This window comes from Charadrius vociferus, unplaced genomic scaffold (assembly GCF_000708025.1).
Source record: "Charadrius vociferus isolate BGI_N301 unplaced genomic scaffold, ASM70802v2 scaffold161, whole genome shotgun sequence".
NCBI classification, from domain to species: Eukaryota; Metazoa; Chordata; class Aves; order Charadriiformes; family Charadriidae; genus Charadrius; species Charadrius vociferus.
Window position 1 is genome coordinate 1,102,499 of NW_009646928.1, and position 22,263 is coordinate 1,124,761.

Sequence of the window (22,263 nt, forward strand, 5' to 3'; positions counted from 1 at the left end):
AAGTCTTGTGAGTAACCAAACTTTTATTTGTCTCATTTTTTGCTCTTGGAGTGCTGGTTTTGATGGGTGCAGCAGAGCACCTGGATTTACTAACAGAGGTGTTTATAAGCTCCATGGTTGAATCCACTGTTCTTCTTGCTTAGCTTCAAATTGTCATGAAAACATTTTCAGCTCATCCTTACTTGTTGACATTGACAGTGAATAGCTGCAGTGCAGGATGTTAGCAGTAAAGCTTTTATCTCTTCTGGTGTCCTAGGCACAACAGCTTTTTCTCAAGTTTGCCACTCACCTGTCTCTCCCATTGTTCCATTTCTGCACCATTCATAGTTTTTTAAGGCTGAAGTGCCATTCTGCCACCCTGTTCTGTTCTCTGTCTTAATACAGTTCATGGGTGGTTGCCAAGAATTTTCTGTCATACCTGTAATGTTTGGGTAGTCTTTTTTTTTACCTCTTTATATTCATCCTTCTGCTTGAGAGATGTTAGAAATTGCTCCAGAAGTAGGGTGACAGATCTGTTTGTAGAATGCAAGTAATACTGACCAAGGTTTGAAACTGCCTGGAAACGTGTTTTGATGTAGAGATCTGGAGATAACTAGCTATAAATTAAATAGACAATGAGAAGTCTTTAGTCACCCTGACTTTATTAAGGGATATCACCAGCATATTTGAAACTCCTGAGGAGTTATATGATTGTTCTCTTCCCTTCTGCCCACCCTGTGAAAGTAGCGATGGTGACAAGTAAGTTGCTCAGTCCCTATTAGTTAACTAGTCTTGTGTACGTTTGGGTTTACAAAGGCACAGTGCACATGCTTTTGATCCAGGGCTCTGAGTTAGGCAAAAGCAGGTTAGTTGGATCCAGCTTATGGCGTGTTGTGTTGATTTTTGATATCACTGTCAATAGAAGGGCTGTGAGGGAGAGGTATTTCTAAGAGCCAGCCACCGTAGGCTGTGGTCTACAGTAATAAGTGTGGTATAATAAGAGTAGACTTGTAGAGTGAAACAGTTCTTGCTGAGAAGATTCCCCACACTATGTATTTTTAGGGCTAACTGTAAACTGGTCTCATGGACCTGGTGGAGGGCATCTTTCACCTTAGTTTCATTTGAGAAGAATGTAAGTGCTGCTCTCTGAGACTGTGTTGTTGTGTGAACCAGAGACCTCTAAGTGGAGACACAATTGAGAAAATGTAAAGGACACTTCTGATTAAAACATGAGTCAACTTCTTTGGGTGTATCCACATTAAAGTAAGCAATGTACTTTATCCTGAGTAAAAGTACAGTTCAGCCTTAGAAAGGATTTTGGAAAATAAATTTTGTAAGTTATGATTTACAGTTGTATTCAATGATCTTAAGGGTCTTTTCCAACTTAAATGATTCTATATGATTTTGTATATAGCACAACTTCCTTTTTTCTCTTTTCCAATCTGTTCTCTGACACATTGAATTTAGAAGTGGTGCTGATTCTTGTCCAAGAAAAAAGTGGATATTCGGACTACTGTATTTTGTGGATGCATTATAGTTCAGGAGGGACGTGCTGTGTTTGGTTTTAGCTTATGAAATTGTGGAGACTTATTTTCTAAATAACCTGTTCTTGGTATGTGCAGTAATTATTTCCATTTTTAGCTTAAAAAAACCCTACTAGCTTATTGCTATTCACACTAAATAATATCTGTCCAAAACAAATATTAGCTTCTGTTCTGTGCAGTGTATAACTTACTGTAACTAGATGACACCTTAATGTGGTTGTGGTGTGATTTGGTGGATGTAATATGTGGTAGAATTATAGTGATTGGGAATAATAAAATATCTGTTAACAAGTTAACGTTAAAGCTTGCTTGATCTTCTCTTTGCTGAATTTGGACACAAACTAGCCAGGCAGCAGAACTCATTATCTTGAGCTCTGTAATTGACTCTTTTTGAAAATAGGGTAAGTAATGACCAATGTATAATCAGATTGGACAACGTTATGTATGAGGCAGCTGATGAAAGGTTAGTTAGTTGTTATGTTTTTGACTTACCAGTTGAAATGGAAACTTGCTCATCATTCTAATTAGTACAAAGATTTAATCAGTGTTACATAATAGTTAGTTCTCAGAAAAATAGCTGGTGGTGCTTCAATTGTCACATGTATTTAGCTCTTTTTTTCTGTAGTTTTTGTGATTTTTTTTTTTGACACACACTTAAATAATTTTAGTTTTAACAGGTGGTTCAGATGAATCTTGAGTTTGGCCTAAGAAAGCACCTGGATATCCAGAAGGAAAGGAATTTGAAAATTTAAGTGCAATTTTATCTATTCAGAAATGTTTTGAGATGTAGGGTTAATGAGCATATAGTTATTCAGTACTTAGCCTAGTTTTTTTCATACAGCCTAAGTATATGTTGGCAGTGGAATAAATATTTATCAACAATATCTTGTTGTTTATACCTGCTCCCTTCATTGTGCTAATACAACTGTTAGCAGGGTTGTATTGTAAATGACATCACTCCATGACTCCAATTAAAAATAACGCAATAACAGATGGTTGCAAACTGTGGGATGGGTACAGGTAGGAGGAGGAAGAAAGAAAATTCTTGGTTGGTCTTTGCCACTAAAGCCAACAACTTATGTGAACTATATGTTGACCTGTGTTGTGCTCTACCTATTTAAAAATGATGTATTTTTCTCTGCCAAAATCAAGGCATTTTAAGTGAGGGGGAGATAAATAGTTATGCTTGTAAACATGAAAGATACAGCTGTCTCACCACTGGCAATATCTTAATATTCTTTAAGAGATCATACTGAATGATCAGTTGTGAGTAGTAGCCCTGTTAAGTAATGTCTGCTTGTCTATCTGTATTATTCAGTGCCAGTAACTGCAGAATTTGGTGTGCTTGAAGAATAAAAGTTTAGTTTTTAAGTTATTTATTGATATATATTCATACAGTTGGTTTGCAGGTGCACAAAAATCATTCAGGGAAGAAAAAACCTTGGAAAACTGCAAAACTTCAATTTTACTACATCAGCAGTACCTGTGTATTGTGTTACGTTGAGACCCGACAGACGTGTTAGTTGGCTAACTTGTGGAACCTGAGTTATGGAAATCTGGAACTTTGCAAGAGGTTCATTATTAACATGTTGCATCTCAACATGAGGCAATTTGAGAAATGTATAGATCATATCCAGTTACTGCAGAAAAATACTGGGGCTGCTATTGTGGAAGCAGCCAGCAGGTTTAAAAGGCATTAGAGGAGTTCATGGGCCACAAGGTCCATATGTGATATTAAAATGATTACAGGGCTATACTCTAATGTCCCTGACAATGTGTTTGTGGATCCTGGAGGTGGTATCAGAGATGTAGTCAACTGAAAGCATTCGGGTTTGTGTGTTGTCATTAAATAACATCTACAACCACTCTAAGATTAAATACTGGGATGGATGGACTACTGGTCTTGCTAAGCAGAGCGTTTCTTATTTTCTCATAATGTAATTTCTTCTAGTAACTTCTCTTACTTGGGGAGCAGTTGAGTGTAGGCAAGTTCTCTTAAGTATGAAATAAGAATAGAGTGAAAGCCAAATGAACTTCTAAGTGGAGTGGAAAAAAAAGGAAGCCTTGTGAATAACCTGTTATCATTTTGTGGAAACTGTCAATGCGTTCTTACCTCTGTAATGAGGCTAAAACTACTGAAATACATCTCTGTAATACTGACTGTAAAGTACTTGGGTTCAGTATCTTTGTAGGAGCAAAAATACGGGTTGAGAGTCATTAAAGTAGCAGTAACTTTTTAAAAACTGAAAGCCTTTTTAAAGGAGGCTTGCAAAAAATGACCCTTCAAAAAGAAGAGGCAAAAGGGACAAAGCTCTTGCAGGTGGCATGGAAATTGCTTAGAAATAGTGTATTATGGGCTCAGAATAAATGTGGATATGTTCGTGACCTATCAAAACACTCAGAGCTGTTAAGCAACCAAAGTTGACATGCTTAAACCACATCATATAGGAAGACAGTCTTCAAAATGTAGAAGTAAATCCTTATGTAGAAATTAATTATGATCTTTGAATAAAAACATAATAAAGCAGGCTTTTTAATGAAAATAATGCAGAAAATCGTAGCAGTGGATTAAAATGCCTTATAATATATACTTAAAATGATCTTGGAACAAGTGGAGTTAGGCTTTGTATTTGTCACTCATTTTTTAAAGATCTGTGGAGCTGAGAATAGTTGGGAAATTGCATCTTCTAGCTTGATTTTTTTTTTTTTTTTGAAACTAGTACATGAGTGGAAAATATAACACAAACTTGAACATGTGGATAAATAAATTATGGGGCAGAATCAATATATTGTTTGTAGATGAGTCCCGCCTGTTGGTCAGATGGCATGGAGAGGATAATGCTAGTATTCTAGCGTAGTTAGACTTGAAGTTACTACTAATGTGTCTCACAAAAAACCTGTCAAAGAAATGTCAGTTGTGAGGCTCACCAAAAATTAATTCTTCATGGGAACAAAACCAACTTGCAACACGGCAGCAGGTTTCAAAATAGAAACAAGTCACTATGGAAACCTTAAAGGAATTTCTGCAACCATGTCACCAATTTATCCTGGTTTCAGGTTCCGAGCACCTTAAATGGTAAAGGGGATAAACTTTACTTGCGAACGCCAAGTTAAAATACAGAAACTTCATACTCATTGGGTGATCTGACTTGGATGATAAAGTTGTGTGAAGTAATGCAGTCACGCACGTGAAGGTGTGGCAGGGGAAAACTCGTGATTTGTTTTGCTCTGTAGGAAGCTGAACAAAGTGGATTTTTAGTAAGACTTTGTGCGGTTGTCGTCTTCTAACTGATGGTACCAAAGGGTCTTTTAATCATTCTTACAGTGTATATTAACCCTAATTATATGTAGAGATAGGTAGGCAAGGACATAGCCTATGTATGCTGCAATTTCATGGCACTAGATGCTGGCAACTTTCCAACAGAACTTTTATATTTGACCCAGTACTCCACTGATAGCAACGCTTTCTTAGGTAGTGTAAACTGATGCCGCACACTCCCCGCCTCCTCCAGCCCATACGGAAGCTTAACGTGGTTGTGTTGTACTTTCGGGGACAGGGATCATTCCTTCAGGCTTCAGCACACCCGTCTCCCAGTGGCTGGTGGCCAGTGGACCTGTAAACTGCCTGCTAAGGCTTCAATGTCTTCCAGCCTGCCGCAGAGTCAGCAGATAAAATCTCTCTAATCTTGAAACTTGAGGAGCTGAATTTAAAGTCCAATTCTGATGTTAAATTCCATTTGTTGTGAAGGAAGACAAGCAAGCTTGTTCAAAGTAATGTGGGTGCTAGACACTAACTGTCTAGGGTACTGTAGCCTTAGGTGTAGGCATTCTTGGGGTGTACCTTTTAGAGACTAAGCTGTCACTTGTTAACCGTGTTAATAAATCTAGCTGTTCCTATCTCCAACATTCTGCCTTAGAGAACAGAGTCGTGAGGTAGGTATCTGCTAATTTTCTTCTAGAAGAATTTTGCCCTAAGTATTTAACAGTTAAGGATTATTGCTATTAAAATATAGTATTCTGTGTGGGTTTATTTCTATGGCGTGCTCAGCCAGGCAGCTGGTGATCCTTAGTTATAGACCTTTCTGGCTTTCTTTGACTCTGTAATTTGCTGATTGGAATAACGATATTAATTTTCTCTTACTAATCTCTTGCTTATGATGCTAGATGTTAAATTCAGTATGCACATGTTCTTGTCAGAAATTCGTCAGAGGACCACAGCTCAAAGAAATGCTTCTACACCCCCGCCTGTGACTCCTAAACAAGCCTCTCCAAAATCACTGGTTCCAGCATCTCCTAATGTGCAGAGAGATATATCGGCTCTGAGTGGACCACCAGAAAGAACTGTTGTGCCATCCTTGCAGTCACCAAGACGCCCTGGATCCCCTGCTACTTCAGTGCCTGGAATGGGTAAACAGAGCACTTAATGTTATTTACAGTTTATATTGTTTTCTCTGGTTACCAATAAAATAGGCCATTTTCAGACAGTATGGAAATGGCATTTCATTTGGAAATAGCAGAGCAGTTATCTGATTAAGCAGGAGTTCCATATTCAATTAGCCATAACTCTTTACAGCTGGCACCTTTTGATGCTGAAACCTATTGCCTGAGCTCATTTAACTGTTATGGCTTCTTTGTTTAAATGGCAATAAAACTTTGCAGTATTCTGTAGTCAACAGTATAGCATACCTTTTTATGTTCTTAGTTTAGAAGAGCTCTACACTTATATAAATCAGGTACAGCGGAGAACACTTTCAGAATACATTCATGTTTCTCACTAAACCCTGCACATATTTTTTAACATGCATCTTGACATTTATTTAAATTTTTACTCTAGGAGGTATAGTCATGCAATCTATACTCATAGATTAAAGTGTAAAATACCAAATACACCAGAAAAATAGTCTGTGGTAGCTGAATTCTTCTAAAATTGCATTGTTGTTTTGGTACAAGAGTCAAAAGTTTAGCAGCAGATTAAAATTGTCTCCGTAAAACTTGGTTTCCTATCCTGAAAATGGGTTTTCGTTGATTTTCTGGCTTGGTGTTCAGATGGGATAGACTTTATTAAATAGAACAGGAATTAAATTCTATAGGAGGGATAGCAAAACTTAAGAGTTTTGAGAGGGAGGCATTGTTTTCATTCTCCTTGCAGACAGTAGAGTGCTGTATGGGTTTGTGCCAGGCCTTGCATTTGTTGCAGGATGTCTGGCAAGTTGGATCACAAGGCAAGAAAGGAGATGAAATGCTGCCTTGAAAATAGAAGGGATGCAACTTGCCGTGTCACTGTAATGTGGAGTAGTTCTTTGCTCTTGTGCAACTTGCCAAGAATCTTCTGAGTGTCGCTGTAATGTGGAGTAGTTCTTTGCTCTTTATACAGGGATCAAGAATATTTTTCTTCACCCCTGATTTTTAACTTTAAGTTAGTTAAGTCTTATAAACTGTATGTCCTTGCTTACTAACTTCCATGATACAATCTAAAAGTAGGACTATACATAATACGTTGACACCTGGTCTCTTAATGGAAGGTCTTGGGCGGCTGAACATTAAAATGCTGGTTTGTATTGTTTAGTGTAGTGGTGTAAACTTGTGATGAAAAGTTGTGATCTCTCGCTTCTTTGTAGTGTCCATTAAGGCTTATTTTTGTTAGTAATGGTTTACCTGTATTATGAAACTGCTAAATTTTGTTTTTATCCCTGAAGTGAACTGTAAAGGCAAGTTATTAGTAAGTCTTGATTATCTTGAAGTACCAGAAATCAGCTCCTTGCACCAGGAGATTTGTCATTTGGTTACAAACCATGTTTACGGAGACCTGCTTTCTGAAAATTCCTTAATGAATTTAAAATAGCATGCTCCTTCTTGTTTAAGATGATGGCTATATAATAAAATAATATTAGCTATATAGTAGTTTTATTCTTAGGGGAAGATTCATGCACAGTGAGTAAGCTGGATGAAATTCAGCCTTTACTGCAGAAATGATTTAGAGGAGGAAAGAAAAAGAAATAACTGACTTGTTTGAAAGGACAGTTGCCAAGCCTGTTAATTAAAATATTTAATGTAATTTTTGTGATGATGCTTTATAGGCACATAATTTTTATTTTCTCTAATAACTGTTATTTTGACCAAACGTGTTATTTTGCTGTAGATAGCAATGGAAGCCATTGCAATTGTTGGTTCATGTGGAAGCCCCGTTTTCTCTTGAGTTTCCCCAAACATTCCAGTCGTATAAAATCTCAGTCATGTAGCTATAGTGAAAAGCATGTAAATTCAGTATCTATAAGAGTAATATCATTGCATATAAGTTTATGCATGGCTTGCGAACAAATATGAATGGCCTTAATTATCTCTACTTTAGAGAAGATTAATAATTCATTTTTGTTATATTTTGTGGAGGAGAATCAATTTAATGTGTATTACCACAGAGCTCCCATATGTTTGAAAATTAATAACCAGCAGGTAGTTGAGAGTTTGCCAAGCTTTGCAGAAATGACCAGTCTTTCTACAATGATTGTTTTTGATGTTTATATTAATTACTGGTGTCCATAACAGCATGAGAACTAAGATGGTTGGGTTGAGTTATTAGTAGGCAAGTAATTGAAGTTGTTCTTGGAGTGTGTTGTGATGTTTCATTCTAGGTAACTTCATTTAATTTTTACCGTGTTCATTAACTTCTAGAGACTCTTCATATGTTGGCGATATAGAGGTTGTATGAAAATTTGGTTTTGTAAATACAGGACTAAACACATGTTTGAGTGTTAGCCAGGTATTTATAAAATTATTCTAGAGTTTTAATTTTATTGCAGATTATCAGTGCTCCAGATCTTCACTTCACACCTGTGTCGGATGTTGTCTGTTCCCTTTTTTAATGGAAGTAGTGGATCTTTCAGGTTTTTGTGAAGTTTAGGAAATGCATTTGCCTGAATTTTTCTTTAGACTGCTTTTTCAGAATCTATAAAGCATTAGGTCCAGTTTATGTTGCACTGAATTTGTTCTGCCTTGCTGCTGTGAGGGTTTTCTTAGTCTGGGCTCCTGCTAGTTGACTGAATACAGGAATAACTTTGGAACCCGTTCGCTGGTGTCTCCTGAGTTCAGTTCTCTTGTTTGTGAAAATGAGGGTTATTTTAAGAACACTTGTGTTAAGCGTGACACTTTTTTGTGCTTATTGAAGAGTTGTAAATTGCAGTAGTTTCTGGTCAAATTTTATTGTGCTTGTAAAGATTAGGATGGTCCATTTAGGTCAATTATCCAGTATTGATGAGAGGTGTGTTCAAATTTTGGGTTGTTAGAAATGCTGTAACCGTAATGGCAAGATTAGTCTTTTTCTGTGTGTAGCACTTTGAGAGGGCACAGCTGAAAATGTTTGATGCCTGCAATGTTTCTGGTGCTTGCAGCAGAGGATGGAGGCTAGCTGTACATGGCATTCATCTTGAGGTTTACCACAGTGTAGTGCATTCTGCCATAAGGTGCTCTTTTTCCTTTGTTGCTAACCTGTGAAGGTTAAAAGGTAGAAGGCTTGATGTTAATTGCTGGCTGTTACATTTAATGCTGTATTTAAACTTAAAGCCCATCTTGGATCAGCTTATCAAATAGTAAGACTTGCTGTGTTGTCTTTGCCTGTGTATAGTCTACTTAGGAACAGAAATAAAATTCACCTCTTATGTTTATGAAAGAGTATCACTTGTGTTGCAAGCTATGACTTTGTGCGTGTCGTAGTGCTGTCCCCAGCTAAGGTGCTACAAGAAAGGTAAATTTGTCTTCGGAGAAGCTTGAAGTCCACTGGTTGTTTTTTTGTTTGTTTTTCCATGGTATCTTTCAATTAAATGTCCTTCTGAATTAGTTCAACTTGCTAACAAATTCTGCTCTTTTTTGTGCTTTATTTGGATTTAAAAAAAAAAAGCAACTTTTTGCATCTTCAGGCAATGGGTTTAATTTGTTTTACCCTTTTGCATCTTCAGACACTGGGTTTAGTTTGTTTGACCCTTTAGCTTCCTCTTTGTTTATTGGGCATTAAGGAGGATTCTGTGAAATGTATCTTCCCAAGAAAAATACTGGATGCATACAGCAAATTGAAAAGAGAATTGAAGGCTGAATCTGTGGTCACTAAAAGCCTTTCTCTTAAGCCATGCTTTTTGTATATCTGTTTTTACTGGCTATAGTGAGAATAGCTACAAGACAGAACATTTCCCTGAGGAAACACTGGTCACTTTTTGTGCCTTCAGAATTTTACTTCGAAGAATTAAATATACTTAGTTTTTGCATGGCTTCAGATTACCATATGCTCATCTCAGTACGAAACTTGCTAATTTTAATTGAATTTTTTCCATTTAACCGTAACTGTCTTGAGCTTGAATAGGACTTTTGCATTAGTACAAGTAATTTTGTCTGAGTCTTATCTGTCAGGTTTCATAACTCTTGTCTTCAGGTGGCTTGAAGCTGACCTGTTTGTCCCAGTTTCAGAGTTCTGAAAGGGACTGATTTGTCCTACTCAAACATCCTTTTTTGTGGCCTTTGAATGTTATTCATAAAGGTCTCGTGGAAGTATATTTTAAGTCTTCCCACCCCCAAGTACTCACTGAATTATCTTGCATTCAAGACTGTCTGTCTGGTATCTGTTTATTGAAAGTACTGTAACTTAATACCTCCTGTGCTTGTGTAAAATGTCTCTTGGCCAGGAGTGTGGCCTCAGGAAGAAGTTTCGGATACTTAGTTATTTGAATGGTCACATCTGAATGATTCACACTTAGTTTCTTACCGAATCGTGTTTTGCTCATTATGCCTAGCATCTTCTGTTTTAAGGCTGGAAAGGAAGGCAAGAACTCAAAGCTACATAAATGGAAATTGGCAGCTTGCAGTGGTCTTGTGCTGTAGACCAGATGTTTTAAAACTTTGTGGAAAGACAAGTTTGTGCCACTGGTCTACTTAACTGCCATATATAAACGGAGCTGAAAAAAGTGGTACCAACTATTGCTGTTACCTGTTCTTAATGGAGTTTTATTTTGATAGTAGTTTGTTAAACACATGGGCTATGAAAAATGGTATCTTAACAGTGGCCTTCTGACTACTTTGCCTAAGCAAAAATCTGAAGGTATCCAACTTTCCATTAAACATGGAATTACCAAAATGTCAAATGGCCAGACAGGCTTAATGTGTAGACTGAATACACACTGAGAGCATGATCATGTGGTATAGTAATTACACAGAATCCAGTGGGTACTTCTCTGGTAGCATCTTTACTACTTCTACTGTTTTGATTTGTTTTACCAGATTTATTGGTGTAAACTTGAGGTGTTGAATATGCAGAGTTGAGAGTGTATGAAGAAAACTCAAATAAGGACTTTTTACTTAAAAAGCCTCTATTTGTGAGTAATCATTAAATACTATTGATGCCTTAAGTTCTTCAGAAGTTATAAATTTAATTACATATCCAAGGTGTAAAAGTAGAATGATTTGATAAGATTATAAGCTAAAGGAGCAGAAGAGGAACTTTCAACTATTGTGGGTTTAAAAATCTTGCAGCTTTTGTAGTGGACTAAGAAATATGGCCATGTATATTAATTAGGTGCAGTTACTTTATTGCACTGTCATGCACAGTGAAATATCATGTTACATATAATAATATAGATGAAAATAATTTTGACGTAGTTCATGTCTTCCTAGGTCTTCATCCTCCAGGCCCTCCTTTAGCAAGACCTATTCTTCCTCGAGAAAGGGGAGTTGTGGATAGAGTTATTGAATATTTGGTTGGCGATGGTCCTCAAAACAGGTAAAACGTTGCTAAAGGAAATACCTAAACACTTAAGAGATAGGAAGCCAAATGCGTCAATGTTAAAAGAATTAAAAAATCATTTGTTGGAAATTTTTATACTGAAATGGTCCTTTCTCAGTGTTTCATCTGAAAGTTTTGTAGGAAAAATGGTAACACTTTGACAAAATTCACCTCCACTTTGAGTGGTATTAACCATGTGATACAAAGAAAAATCTATGCTCAAGTGGGTGAATGAATTATATTTTGAACTAAAAAAACCAAAAACCAAACAACTTAGCATTTCAGTTTTATTACCGCTATAGTGCTTTCGGATTGCCTTCAGCACTGTTCAAACATATCAGAGCTTTCATGTTAGCTATGGTCACTTTTCACATTGACTGTATTCTCATGAAATATAAACTTAATTTGGATGTTACTTTCTGACAGTGATGACGTTACAAACATGTTAAGCCATGAAGACTAAATGGTAGCTAAGAATATTTCACTGTTTTTAAACCAACTTTAAAAAGTATTATTTAATAGACAGATTTAGTTTGCAGTAAAGGATAGTAATTTCACTGTGGAAATAAACTTTTAAGAGTAAATATCTAAGCTCTTAGTCAATATCTAAGGTAAAATGCATCTCATTTCAGTGTGTTATTGCTTAAAGGTATGTAATTATATATTATTCATGTTTTCTAGGTACGCCCTTATATGTCAGCAATGTTTTTCTCACAATGGTATGGCTTTGAAGGAGGAGTTTGAATACATAGGTAAGAGCTAATCGGTGGTAGGCTCTGTAGTAGTTGGCTTATGTTTCATAACTAACACGCATCATACTTCATTTTGGTTGCAGTTAAGTACTTAACTGACACTGTGAAATACTGCTTCATATGGAAACAGTTTTATGGTAACTTACTACTCTGTATCTTAAGATTCGCTTCAAGACTTAAGAGAAGTACTTTATTGCAACCTTCAGGCCAAGGATTTTATGTGTAGAAAACTATTCAGTAGAAATAAGCCTCCTCCAATACATCCCTGAGAATTGCTACTGGCTATGAATGGTTCTCAGAAGGGTTTTATATTGAGAAACTATCTGACATTGAAGTGTGTCTCTTTTACCAGAACTTAAACAAAATTTTGCTTTGGCAAGAAGATCTTGAGGAGGTATCGGAAAAGGAGTGGGAACAAGCCCTAGGGGGCTATATGTGAATTTATGGCTGACAATAACTTAAGACAGACACAGCTCTTTATTGAACACAGATGTTTTATTTTGCCTCCTTTCTTACCACAAGTGTAAGCCTGATGCTTAAGAGATGAGGGAATCTTAAATAAATCTATTTAATTTTGTTTTGCTTAATTTTATGAGTAAATATACAGCATTGTAAGAATAAGATGAACATTTCCTATGGAACCAAAGATATATAGTCATCTTAACTCAAGTGAGTTCACAATTCAACTGTGCAAGAAATTGCCATTTTACCCCTTGTCTTGGGGGTGGGGAGGAGGGGGCAGAAATATGCTTTTAACTATTAAGTGGTATCCAGTACTTCTCCAGAACAAAACTGCCTTTTCTTAATTAAGCACCACTGGATGATGATGTTCCTCAAAAAGTAGAGTGGTACATAACCTTGCAGAATCCATAGCATCCCCTTATTCAACTGTTGAGGAAAGCGGCATCTTAAGGGGGGGGGAATAATCTGCCAACTTAATTCTTTTGCGGAAAAGAATAGAAGAACGCTGTGTGGCAGCATCTTGTACTGAATTGCATTATTTTGTTCATTGTGGTCAAATCTTTTACACTGGTGGGCAGTACTCCTAAGTGCGGCAGAGCTGAAAGCAAACAGGTTTTTAAGAAGCAAATGTATACTGAAGTTAAAAATGGAGCTATAAGAACAGCTTATGTAAATTTGATGAACGTATTCTCAGGTACTGATAGTTAATTCTCTATTCTTTAGTATTTTGGACAGTCAGAATATAGGGTAGGAATAAAGGTGAAATGTGAAATTAATTAGTGTGGTTACTTATTGGGTGTGCTTTTGTGTAGCATTTAGGTGTGCCTATTGCTTTTTCCTGAATCCTGCAAGAAAAACTAGACCTCAGGCTCCACGACTTCCAGACTTCAGTTTTGAAAAAAGGCAATCTACAGAATTGCGATCCGAAGCTGAGCCTCTAGAACCTAGAGAGAGAAAGCCCCAGGAGACTCAACAGGCAGAAGGTATGTGCTAACTCATGAAGTCTGCTCTTTTTTAAATGTCTAATCAAATCCCGCCCCCATCATCTAGCTCTCTTGTCTAAATGAGTTTTTTAAAAGAGTAAGAACAACTGAAGAACTCAAACATTGGAATGGCCTTCCTAGAGAGGTGGTGCATGCCCCAAGCCTGTCAGTGTTTAAGAGGCATTTGGACAGTGCCCTTAACATGCTTTAACTTTTGGTCAGCCCTGAATTGGTTAGGCAGTTGGACTAGGTGATCGTTGTTGGTCCCTTCTAACTGAAATAGTCTAGTCTATTCTATTGTAACTTCATAGTGTGTGCAGTTTTTATTTTTTTTTTCAATTCTTCATATACCTGCTTCTAGCTTAGCTTGTTGATACTATTGTCTTCTGTCCTGAAACCGAAAATTCCTTCATACTAGGCAATGTCTCACGTAAATGATGGCATAACAAAATTTTTCACTCTGATGTTCCTGATAAACAGATAGAAACATAGCAGTGTAAATTACAGAAATTGTTAAGAAGGGAATATGTCCTGAAGTAGTTAAATTTCACTGTGTTCAGCAGAAAAAACAGGTCGTTTGATGGAGGTGTGTTGGAATTTCTGCCTTTGTTCCTTTTGCTGCTTTCCTCAGGGCAGGAAAATCTAGTAAAACTGCCTTGTTTAAAATCAGGGAGTTCAAAGACAAATTGTCAATTTTAATTTAACATAGTTCCTTTTGAGACGTTTTATAGTCTGCAGATACAGTAGGCATCTGGTGTACAGCCAACAGGAAGATGCAGTGTTTTAAGAGACTCCAGAAATTACAATTTCAAACCAGAGAATCTCTAGTTAGATGTGCTATTGAGTACTTAATGGGATTTTACGTTAGTTTAAACAGGGATCGTGGGTGGAAGCTATTGAATAGTGTACAGCCCTGAGATTCAGGCTAGAAACAGACCAACTGTGGGAAACTGTCAGAGCGTAACAGAAAGAATGTTTCTGCTTGATTATCTTTAACAGGGAGTACAAAATGGCATTGGCCTTTATTTTCTGGCACGAGAAGGCTGCATGAGACTGTTAGGAAAGTCATATCTAACTGTAGCCATCTCTGGGTGTGTTCTGATGTGGGTGCATTAGAGGGAAAACTTGGTTGGTTTCTCTTCCTGTGCCATAGTGTGCTCTCACTTCATTAAAAGTAGTATTACTAGCATGAAGGTAAGAGTGACATCAAATGCATGAAGCTAAGACAATGCAAATGTCACCTTTGCTCTCAAATGAGCTAATCATCTTTTCAGTGGGCGGAGGGTAGGTTAGTAGCTTCATGGCTACTTTTATGTAAGAATTTTCTAATTTTAAGACATAATATGTTACTGGGATCTTAATATGTTACTGGGATCTTAAAAACTCTGCTTAGTTTCCACTGTTTGAATTAAATGGGGAAGCCCTTAAAGATGGATATTCAGCTCTTAGAGGTATATGCCTCGAGGGCTTCTGAGTATTATCCACAACTGCAGTTTCTTAGAGGTTTTGGGAGAAGGGGGGTGTGCTAATTAAGCTGATATTATCATTGAAGGAAATGCTTATCAAACTATGCCTTAATGGGTCTGAGCTACTGAGTCAGATGTTGTAAAAAATGTAAAACCTTAAGAACTAGTGTGAGATTTTCATTAGGCGCTAGAGATGTAGGAGTGAAAAGTCTGCAAAAAAACTTGCTTTTTTAAAGCAGAATTTTATCAAATATTTCAGGATAAAAATAGGATGGTTTTATTGGAGTAAATGTGATTTTACCAATTTACTTTGACAATGACTTGTTTTTTGTTCATGTGGTCTTGTATTAATGTGCTGCTTTATTTAAAAACAAGGACAAAGGAAACTACTGTAGGGTTTGTTCAACAGTTCTCTTTTCCTGCTGGGAAGTGTACAGTGAAATTTTTCAGAAGAGGCACAAGAAATAACTAACTACTACACTGACTTTTTGGTTTATCTAGCTTAAATATCTGATCTTTTCTAAATATTTAATCTCCAAGATGATATAAACCATTCTTTTTTGATAATTAGTAAGCAGCCAGAAATAGAGTATGTGTTAACATTTTACATAGCTAATATCTGAGAAATGTCTTGTTGATGTAGAAGAGGCCAATGCTACCCTATCAGTTTGTCACTGTGCATTAACTGCCTGCGACTTGCCACAAAGTAATCTCTTATGAATGAGAAAATATCATTTTCAGTAAATCACTTTTTCCATCAGAACCCTAATTTGAAACATAACTGCTTACAGACAGTTGGGCTTTATTAATAAATGAACTTATTCCTTGATTGTAAGCTTAAGGTATGAAACTGTCATTGAGGCATAGCTCTGGGGAAAGCTTTTGTTCACTACAGTAATATAGCTGCTGTCATAGCAAGAATAGAAAATATCTTCACTTACAGATGGAGACAAACATTAACATCAGGAAACCAACTTCACCACAATGTTGACAGCACAGGGAGATCCAACTCTTATCTGTAACTCATTTAAACTGTAGCTGTATAGCTTGAAGAAGCTGCAAGCTAATGTGATACAGAAGTGCTATAAATATTTTTTACCAGTCAGCTACTTTTACTAATGAGTAGAGCATGAAGCTGACTCTCTTCTCAGTTGTGTGCTCACGCAGTGACAAGCATGTTACATGCAACTCCTGTGGATAAGAGATCTGAAGAATGGTTATGGGGAGTGCTGTTGGCACTGAACCTTGGATTTTTAATCCTCTGGAAATATGGAGTCATCAGATGTCAATCTGATGCAGATTACTGGCACAAACGTCATGCTTCCCTGTTCAGCAGAGTAACTTGGGAAATTCTGGTACCAGAATAAAGCAACATATTTCAGTTCTTTTCTTACCTTTTTCTGAAATGGCTCAATCTTGATTTTTTTTTTTTTTTTCCATCAAAGGCTAGTTTGTTCTCCTATGTACTTCTCTTAAATATTAATGTTTGGATCATATTGAAAAAGCCAATGGGAACCACTTTTATCCTCTTGATTGATTTGGCCTTGGCTATATTTGGTATTGTTACGCTGCATTCTTGATACAGGTTTAGTATTTAGCGATGTTTTGAAGGTTGAAACAATTTGACTGCTTCAGTGTTTTATGGCGAATATCTGGTGCTGATGTTCAGAGGTCTTTGTTAGATGCTTTTAAACTTCAGATTTCACCATGGTGGCCAGCACTTTGTGGACACAGCTTCCAGTGTTGTTTCCAGATTTTTATGAAATTCCTTGACCCTTGTGGTGAAATACTTTATGATGTTTAGTGCTCTGTCACTCTTAAGGATTCTTGGAATACAGCAACTGCTGGTATGTTTGAAAGGACTTCCATTTAAAAGGCAGATGCAGAACTTGGTTTGTTCTTAAACGGAAGGATTCACAGTAGTGCTGTCATCCAGAAATAATACTGCTTCAAGTGTGTGCTTACTTATGATTTTGACCAAAAGTGGAGCTTGGCTTTTTGAGCAAGTGTTATAGATGGAGCAGAAACTTTTATCTAGGAATAAAACTGGTTGAGGACAAAGGACTAAGAAATAAGCTTGACTATTTGTTCTGGTCAAAATAGTCTGAGTTTAGGATTAAAAAAAACCCAAACAAACAACAATAAAAAAATCAAACCAAAAAACAACACTCTGGACTTGAGGCATTTTTTGTTTGAGATTTGCCTTGCCTTTTTACTAACTACGCTTCGCTTTCATAGGACAGCATGAGACTGCTATATTTTAGTAAGTTGTTTGTTTGCAAAGATGTGAGTTTCTGCCTGTTGTGGTCTTTCCTTAGTTCAACTAGAATTCAACGATTTCTCAAGCAGACATGGATCAACATACCTCGAGTTTAATGACTTGTTTACAAGTTTTTTGTTTAAAAATTTATTATGTTTCTGGTCTACCACAGTTCAGTTTTGCCAAACAACATAACTCACCTTTTTGGTAGGATGTAAAGGCTACAGGGTCTCAAATACTGTGCTGTTATGGGGCTTCTTTTCAAAGGTTTCACAATAGCTTTCTGTGATACCAAAGCCATGAACACAGACTACTGTGAAGCACACGTTCCTTAAAGATACTTCAGACATGTGGCACTGTGTGAAATTCTGCCCTAATGGGGAGCTGCAGCAGTGAAGAAAACTTATCCCAAAAGTCTTGAAAGTACAAGTAAAGTAGCTATATTTTAGTGCAATTGTACTATTTTTTGTGAATTCCTGCATAACAGACCTACATCTTCTACTTAATTTAGTAGTGATGCAGTATTGTGATTTCACTGGTTATGTGAAATATTCTCTGCAGCAAGAGGAGGGGTAGCTGACTACTTAGAATGTGAAGTACACATGCTTTCTAAGTACTAAGCATTAAGCACGAGTACTGAAAAAAGGAACTGCTGTAGCCAGGAGCAGGTTTTTAAAGTTGCATTGATACAGTCCTTAAATTTGCCTCAGGCCAGCATAGGGCTGTTTGCTGTTGAGATCATGTATGTGTAGCAATATTCTTCAGCTGAGTCATGGATTAAGTATTAATCATCAAGGACACTCATTTTCTTTTGTCATCTTTTAAAGTTCATGATCAGAGCTTTCTCTCGTTAGCTACTGCTCTTGCAGTAACTTAAATTATGCAATACCGAGATCAAGTTGACTTCAGGCAAGCTTTCCATTAATCAGTGTGTTTAAAATGGAATCACTGTATATGTTTAATGAAGGTTGGCTGTGTTTATAGTTGGAGTTAGTAGCACCACTTACTATGATTGCCCTGACTGCTCAGATGTACTCTTTATAAAATGCCTTATAACTTTGTCAGACTTAATTATTAGAGCAAAATTTGCCACGTAGGTTTGTTCATTTTAACTGTATATTCTGGAGAGTTTCAAGAGTTTCACTAAGTTTAATCAAGAACAAAGTGAAGGGAAAAGTCTCGGTAATACCTGACAATGTCTCCATACCTTTTAGCAGAATATAAAAATGAAAGCAGCATCCTTCTCCTCTTCCTTTGAATACAGATAGTTAGAATGTGCACTTGATCAGGTTTTCTCCTTTTTAATTAGATGCTTCTGCTAGTGGCTGATTGTCCCCGGGGCTGTCCTCAAACACGTTGTAGATGCTCGGCATCTTCCTGATTTGACTGAATGGAAAGTTTCTTTACCTCAATCGGACAAAGAACGAGTCACTTCTGCAGAGTGCTAAGCATCGTTCAGTTGAGGACCGCAGGACTGAAACTCTGTAAATAAGTAATGGTTGGGCTACGCTACAAATAAGTTGAGAGGGTATGGAGTTGTCTCTTCCTCATACCCTATACTTTCTTTGACTCGAGCCTGAACAGCAGCAATCAAGGAGGAATGTAACTCAAGTGTGGAGCGATTGTAGCAGGAAAAGGCACAAACTTATTCATAGAATTTGAGGCTGAAGAAAAAATGCAGAGATGAGACAAAGAAAACTGACAGTTGGGAGATAAAGATTGAGCACAGGCTGGGATGGGAACAAGATGGAAATTGAAGAGCAGGAAGAGAGAGTGGGATAGTCTGGAAAGAAACTGGGAACATTAATTTGCTTGGGCAGAAATAGGAGTGTTGACCATCTGACAGATGGCTCCAGAGAAGTTTTGAAACAAGAAGCCAGGGCAGGTGTTGAGCAGCCTGTAATTGAGAAAGCAGGGAAGGAAGCTGAATCAGGAGGTAAGTCAGCTGCAGACTTGCTAAGATGGAAGATCCAGTCAGAGGAAGAAATGGATAAGCTGGGCTGCACTGAGCACCCTGAGGTGGAGCCTGGAACTAGCTAGATGGAGCTGTGTGGGCGAAAGAGGGGTCTGGAGATCCTGGTGACAGAGGGCAATTGTACCAGGTCTGCTAGACAAGGGTGTACGGCAGCTACTCTTCTCAGTTGTGACCTGAGAAGCCAGAGCAGTGGTTCTAAAACTTTGAGCCCTGCTTGAATTCTGTGAATGATCAGCCTGAAACAGTCTGATTACTTTTGACACCCAACATGTTTTGATAAATACGAAATTACAAACGCTTGATAAGGTTAATATTTTTGAGCTGTAACTTTGCATCAGTTTTGCAAAATGTTTGTCTTCACAGTATGTGTTAATACTGTATGTTATTGACCAATACTGGTCAATACACTGCCATCAATAGTATCATTCTACAGTACCTTTGTGTCATTTAGTGCAACACTTAGTGTTCAGTTTTTCAGTACTTATGCTTACTTCAAAATGTGTCTGTCTTTTATTTCTTATATGCTACTGAAATCCTGTTTGTGAAGCTAGAATGTACTGCTTTAGAGGTAGTGCTCATGGTAAAATATTTCTGACTGATCTTCAAAATATGCCTATTATCAAAAAACTCCCATTCCAGACTGAAAGTAAAGATACTCCTGTGTATCCTTCCTACACTTCCTGTAGGAAGAATGGGAATATGTAATAATTCTCATTGGTTGTTTTGAGATGTTGAGAACTAGATTATTCTAAACGCGCTTTTTTCTGATTATCTGTCTCCTTATGTTTAAACTAGTTTCCACCAAATAGAATGTTTAGGTTCTGTGTGCAGACTGCGCTCTTATAGAAGCAGCTATACGGTTGGTAAAACTTCCGTTACCAAACACAAAGAAGCTGAATTACCATCATGTCATATTTCTGACACTGTCTCACATTAATGAACAAGCTTAGAAAGATTCTGTTGAGGGTGCACATATACAAATAATACATAGTACTTTCATAGTGGAATCTGAACTCTTTTCCATAACATTCTCTTTTTCTTAAATTTTACAGGTTTTGCCTGTGACTGTCTTGTTAGAAAAGTAGTAGTTTTTAGCAGTTGAGAATTTCATGCAATGACTAGTCAAAAACCTGTGTGTGATTCCAAAATGCTGTTTTGTTTGCTTTTTAAGAATATTAGCTACCTCTTAATTTCTGGAAATGGTTATTCAATCATTTTTCTTTTCACAGAATCTGAAGATGATGTGGCTCGGATCAGTGATACAAATGAGGCAGATGATAAAGCACCAAGTCTTGAGCAGCTAAATGATAAGCTGGCTGAAGAAGTTGAAAAAGAAGAAGCAGAAAACATTTCAACGACTGAAGACTCGATTTCAGAGTCTATTTCGGCTGAACCAAGTGAAGAATCTTTCATGAAAGCAGAATAAAGTACTTCCAAGTGCCTTCTGTAGCTAGTTTTTAGCTTTTTCATGCCTGTTGTTACTATTCAGGTGAGCTTTTTTTTAATGGTACAACTTAAAAATCTCGCTTGAGCTTAAACTGCCTCAACCGCCACAATATGTCAAAGCTATGTGTAAAAATGGGTATTGTAAATTAAGCATGTGTCTTTTAAATAAGTTAACGCACAGAATGTATAGTTGGTTGAAGTCTAACAGTTGTAGTCACTGTTCAGTTTGCATATTTAAAAACTTAAGTATAAGCTTTGTTATGGGTGACCTATAATTTGACATCTCTCTAGCTGTCACACATAAGAGGAATTACTGGCAGCAACTGACCTAGTAAGTTTGGTCTGGTGAACTTAAGATACTTTTTAATGCTTCCCCGTTAAAATGAATTAAGTACACTTTAAATACACAGATGTTTACAAGCTAAAGTGTCATCCGACATTTGACTTAAGCGTATGGAAGTGTCATTACAGTGTTGTTAATGTTATTCATTGTCTAACTTTTTGACAGAATTCAGTTAAATGGCACTCAGATAAATGGCATCTCCTTTGGTATTTGCATTGCAGATGAACCAGAGGCACATACATACAAAACTGTTTTGTGTTTACATAAAATATAGAAAGTCTCTGCACTTGATTGTACTTGAATACAAAGCACTATTTATACCTGTACAATAATGACAAGATATAAGTGAATTTTGTGCCTTTGTGTATTTTGTTAAAGGAAAATAAAGACATCTAGCAGCAATACTTGCTTTGTGATTCCTAAAACTGGAGTAAATTTCTGTTCTGCTTTGTGCAGCTATTCTGCAGTTACTTTATGCGAAGTTCAGAAGGAATATGACCCCTTAGAAGGAGCATGTCTATATGTAGCTAAAGTGGCTTTGGCGGAATAGAAATAGATCCCTGATCAACAGGGGAAGCGCATGTGCATTTGCCAACAGACTTTCCTAACTGTGCCTAAAGTCTGTTGATACTATTTATTGTTAAAATGACAATGAATATTTGCTGCTGGATTACTGAAACTGTACTTTTTTTATTGCGTACCTTTTCAAGGTAAGGACACTTGTTGCACATTTCCTGTTAAATACAACAGTTGGGAACCTGGACTAGAATTTTCCTGGTGCCTAGAAGTGAGGTACCTAAATCAATCAGATTTTGTTAGAAATAAATGCTGACCACGTGTAACTTGGTTGTTTTAGTAGTAGTTCTGATAAAAGTTTTAGTAGGTGTGATGTTCTCTGTGTACCTCACTATATGAAGGGAAGGGGAAACTTCAAAAAACATCTTTTTATCCATCCTTTTGTTCCCAAAGTGAACTGGTTTTACAGTAAAGGCAGCAAAAAGCTAAATCTTAGTAGCTCAAAAGCCCCCTACAAGAAAACCATGTTTCTAAACGTGACCTTAGCATCCTTGTCTTTATATGAGACATAGTTATTATGTGAATAGCAATGATTAATTTTCTTTTCCAAATATATACTTTATTTTCTGATTCTTTGGGGTTAGTTTAGAAGTTCAACCCTTACATCAGTCAGAATCAGGTTTGATCTGTATTTAGATAAATGAGGAAATTTTTTTTTCTGGTTCACTAAGTAAATTGCAATTCATATTTTAATTAGTAGTCTCAATAGACAGCTTG

At 36.9% G+C, this 22,263-nt stretch overlaps 1 protein-coding gene across 1 annotated transcript in view; it reads left to right on the forward strand.

Annotated features, from left to right (window-relative positions):
* Positions 1–20,923, forward strand: part of KIAA1715 (KIAA1715 ortholog) — a 39,607-nt gene extending 18,684 nt beyond the window's left edge. Inside the window, exons 8-12 of the mRNA XM_009894530.1 lie at positions 5,721–5,930; positions 11,175–11,280; positions 11,965–12,035; positions 13,310–13,480; positions 20,411–20,923. Of these exons, the coding sequence (XP_009892832.1) occupies positions 5,721–5,930; positions 11,175–11,280; positions 11,965–12,035; positions 13,310–13,480; positions 20,411–20,607 (755 nt within the window). The 3' untranslated portion in view covers positions 20,608–20,923. The remainder of the gene's footprint in view (positions 1–5,720; positions 5,931–11,174; positions 11,281–11,964; positions 12,036–13,309; positions 13,481–20,410) is intronic.
* The last annotated feature ends 1,340 nt before the right edge of the window (positions 20,924–22,263 follow it).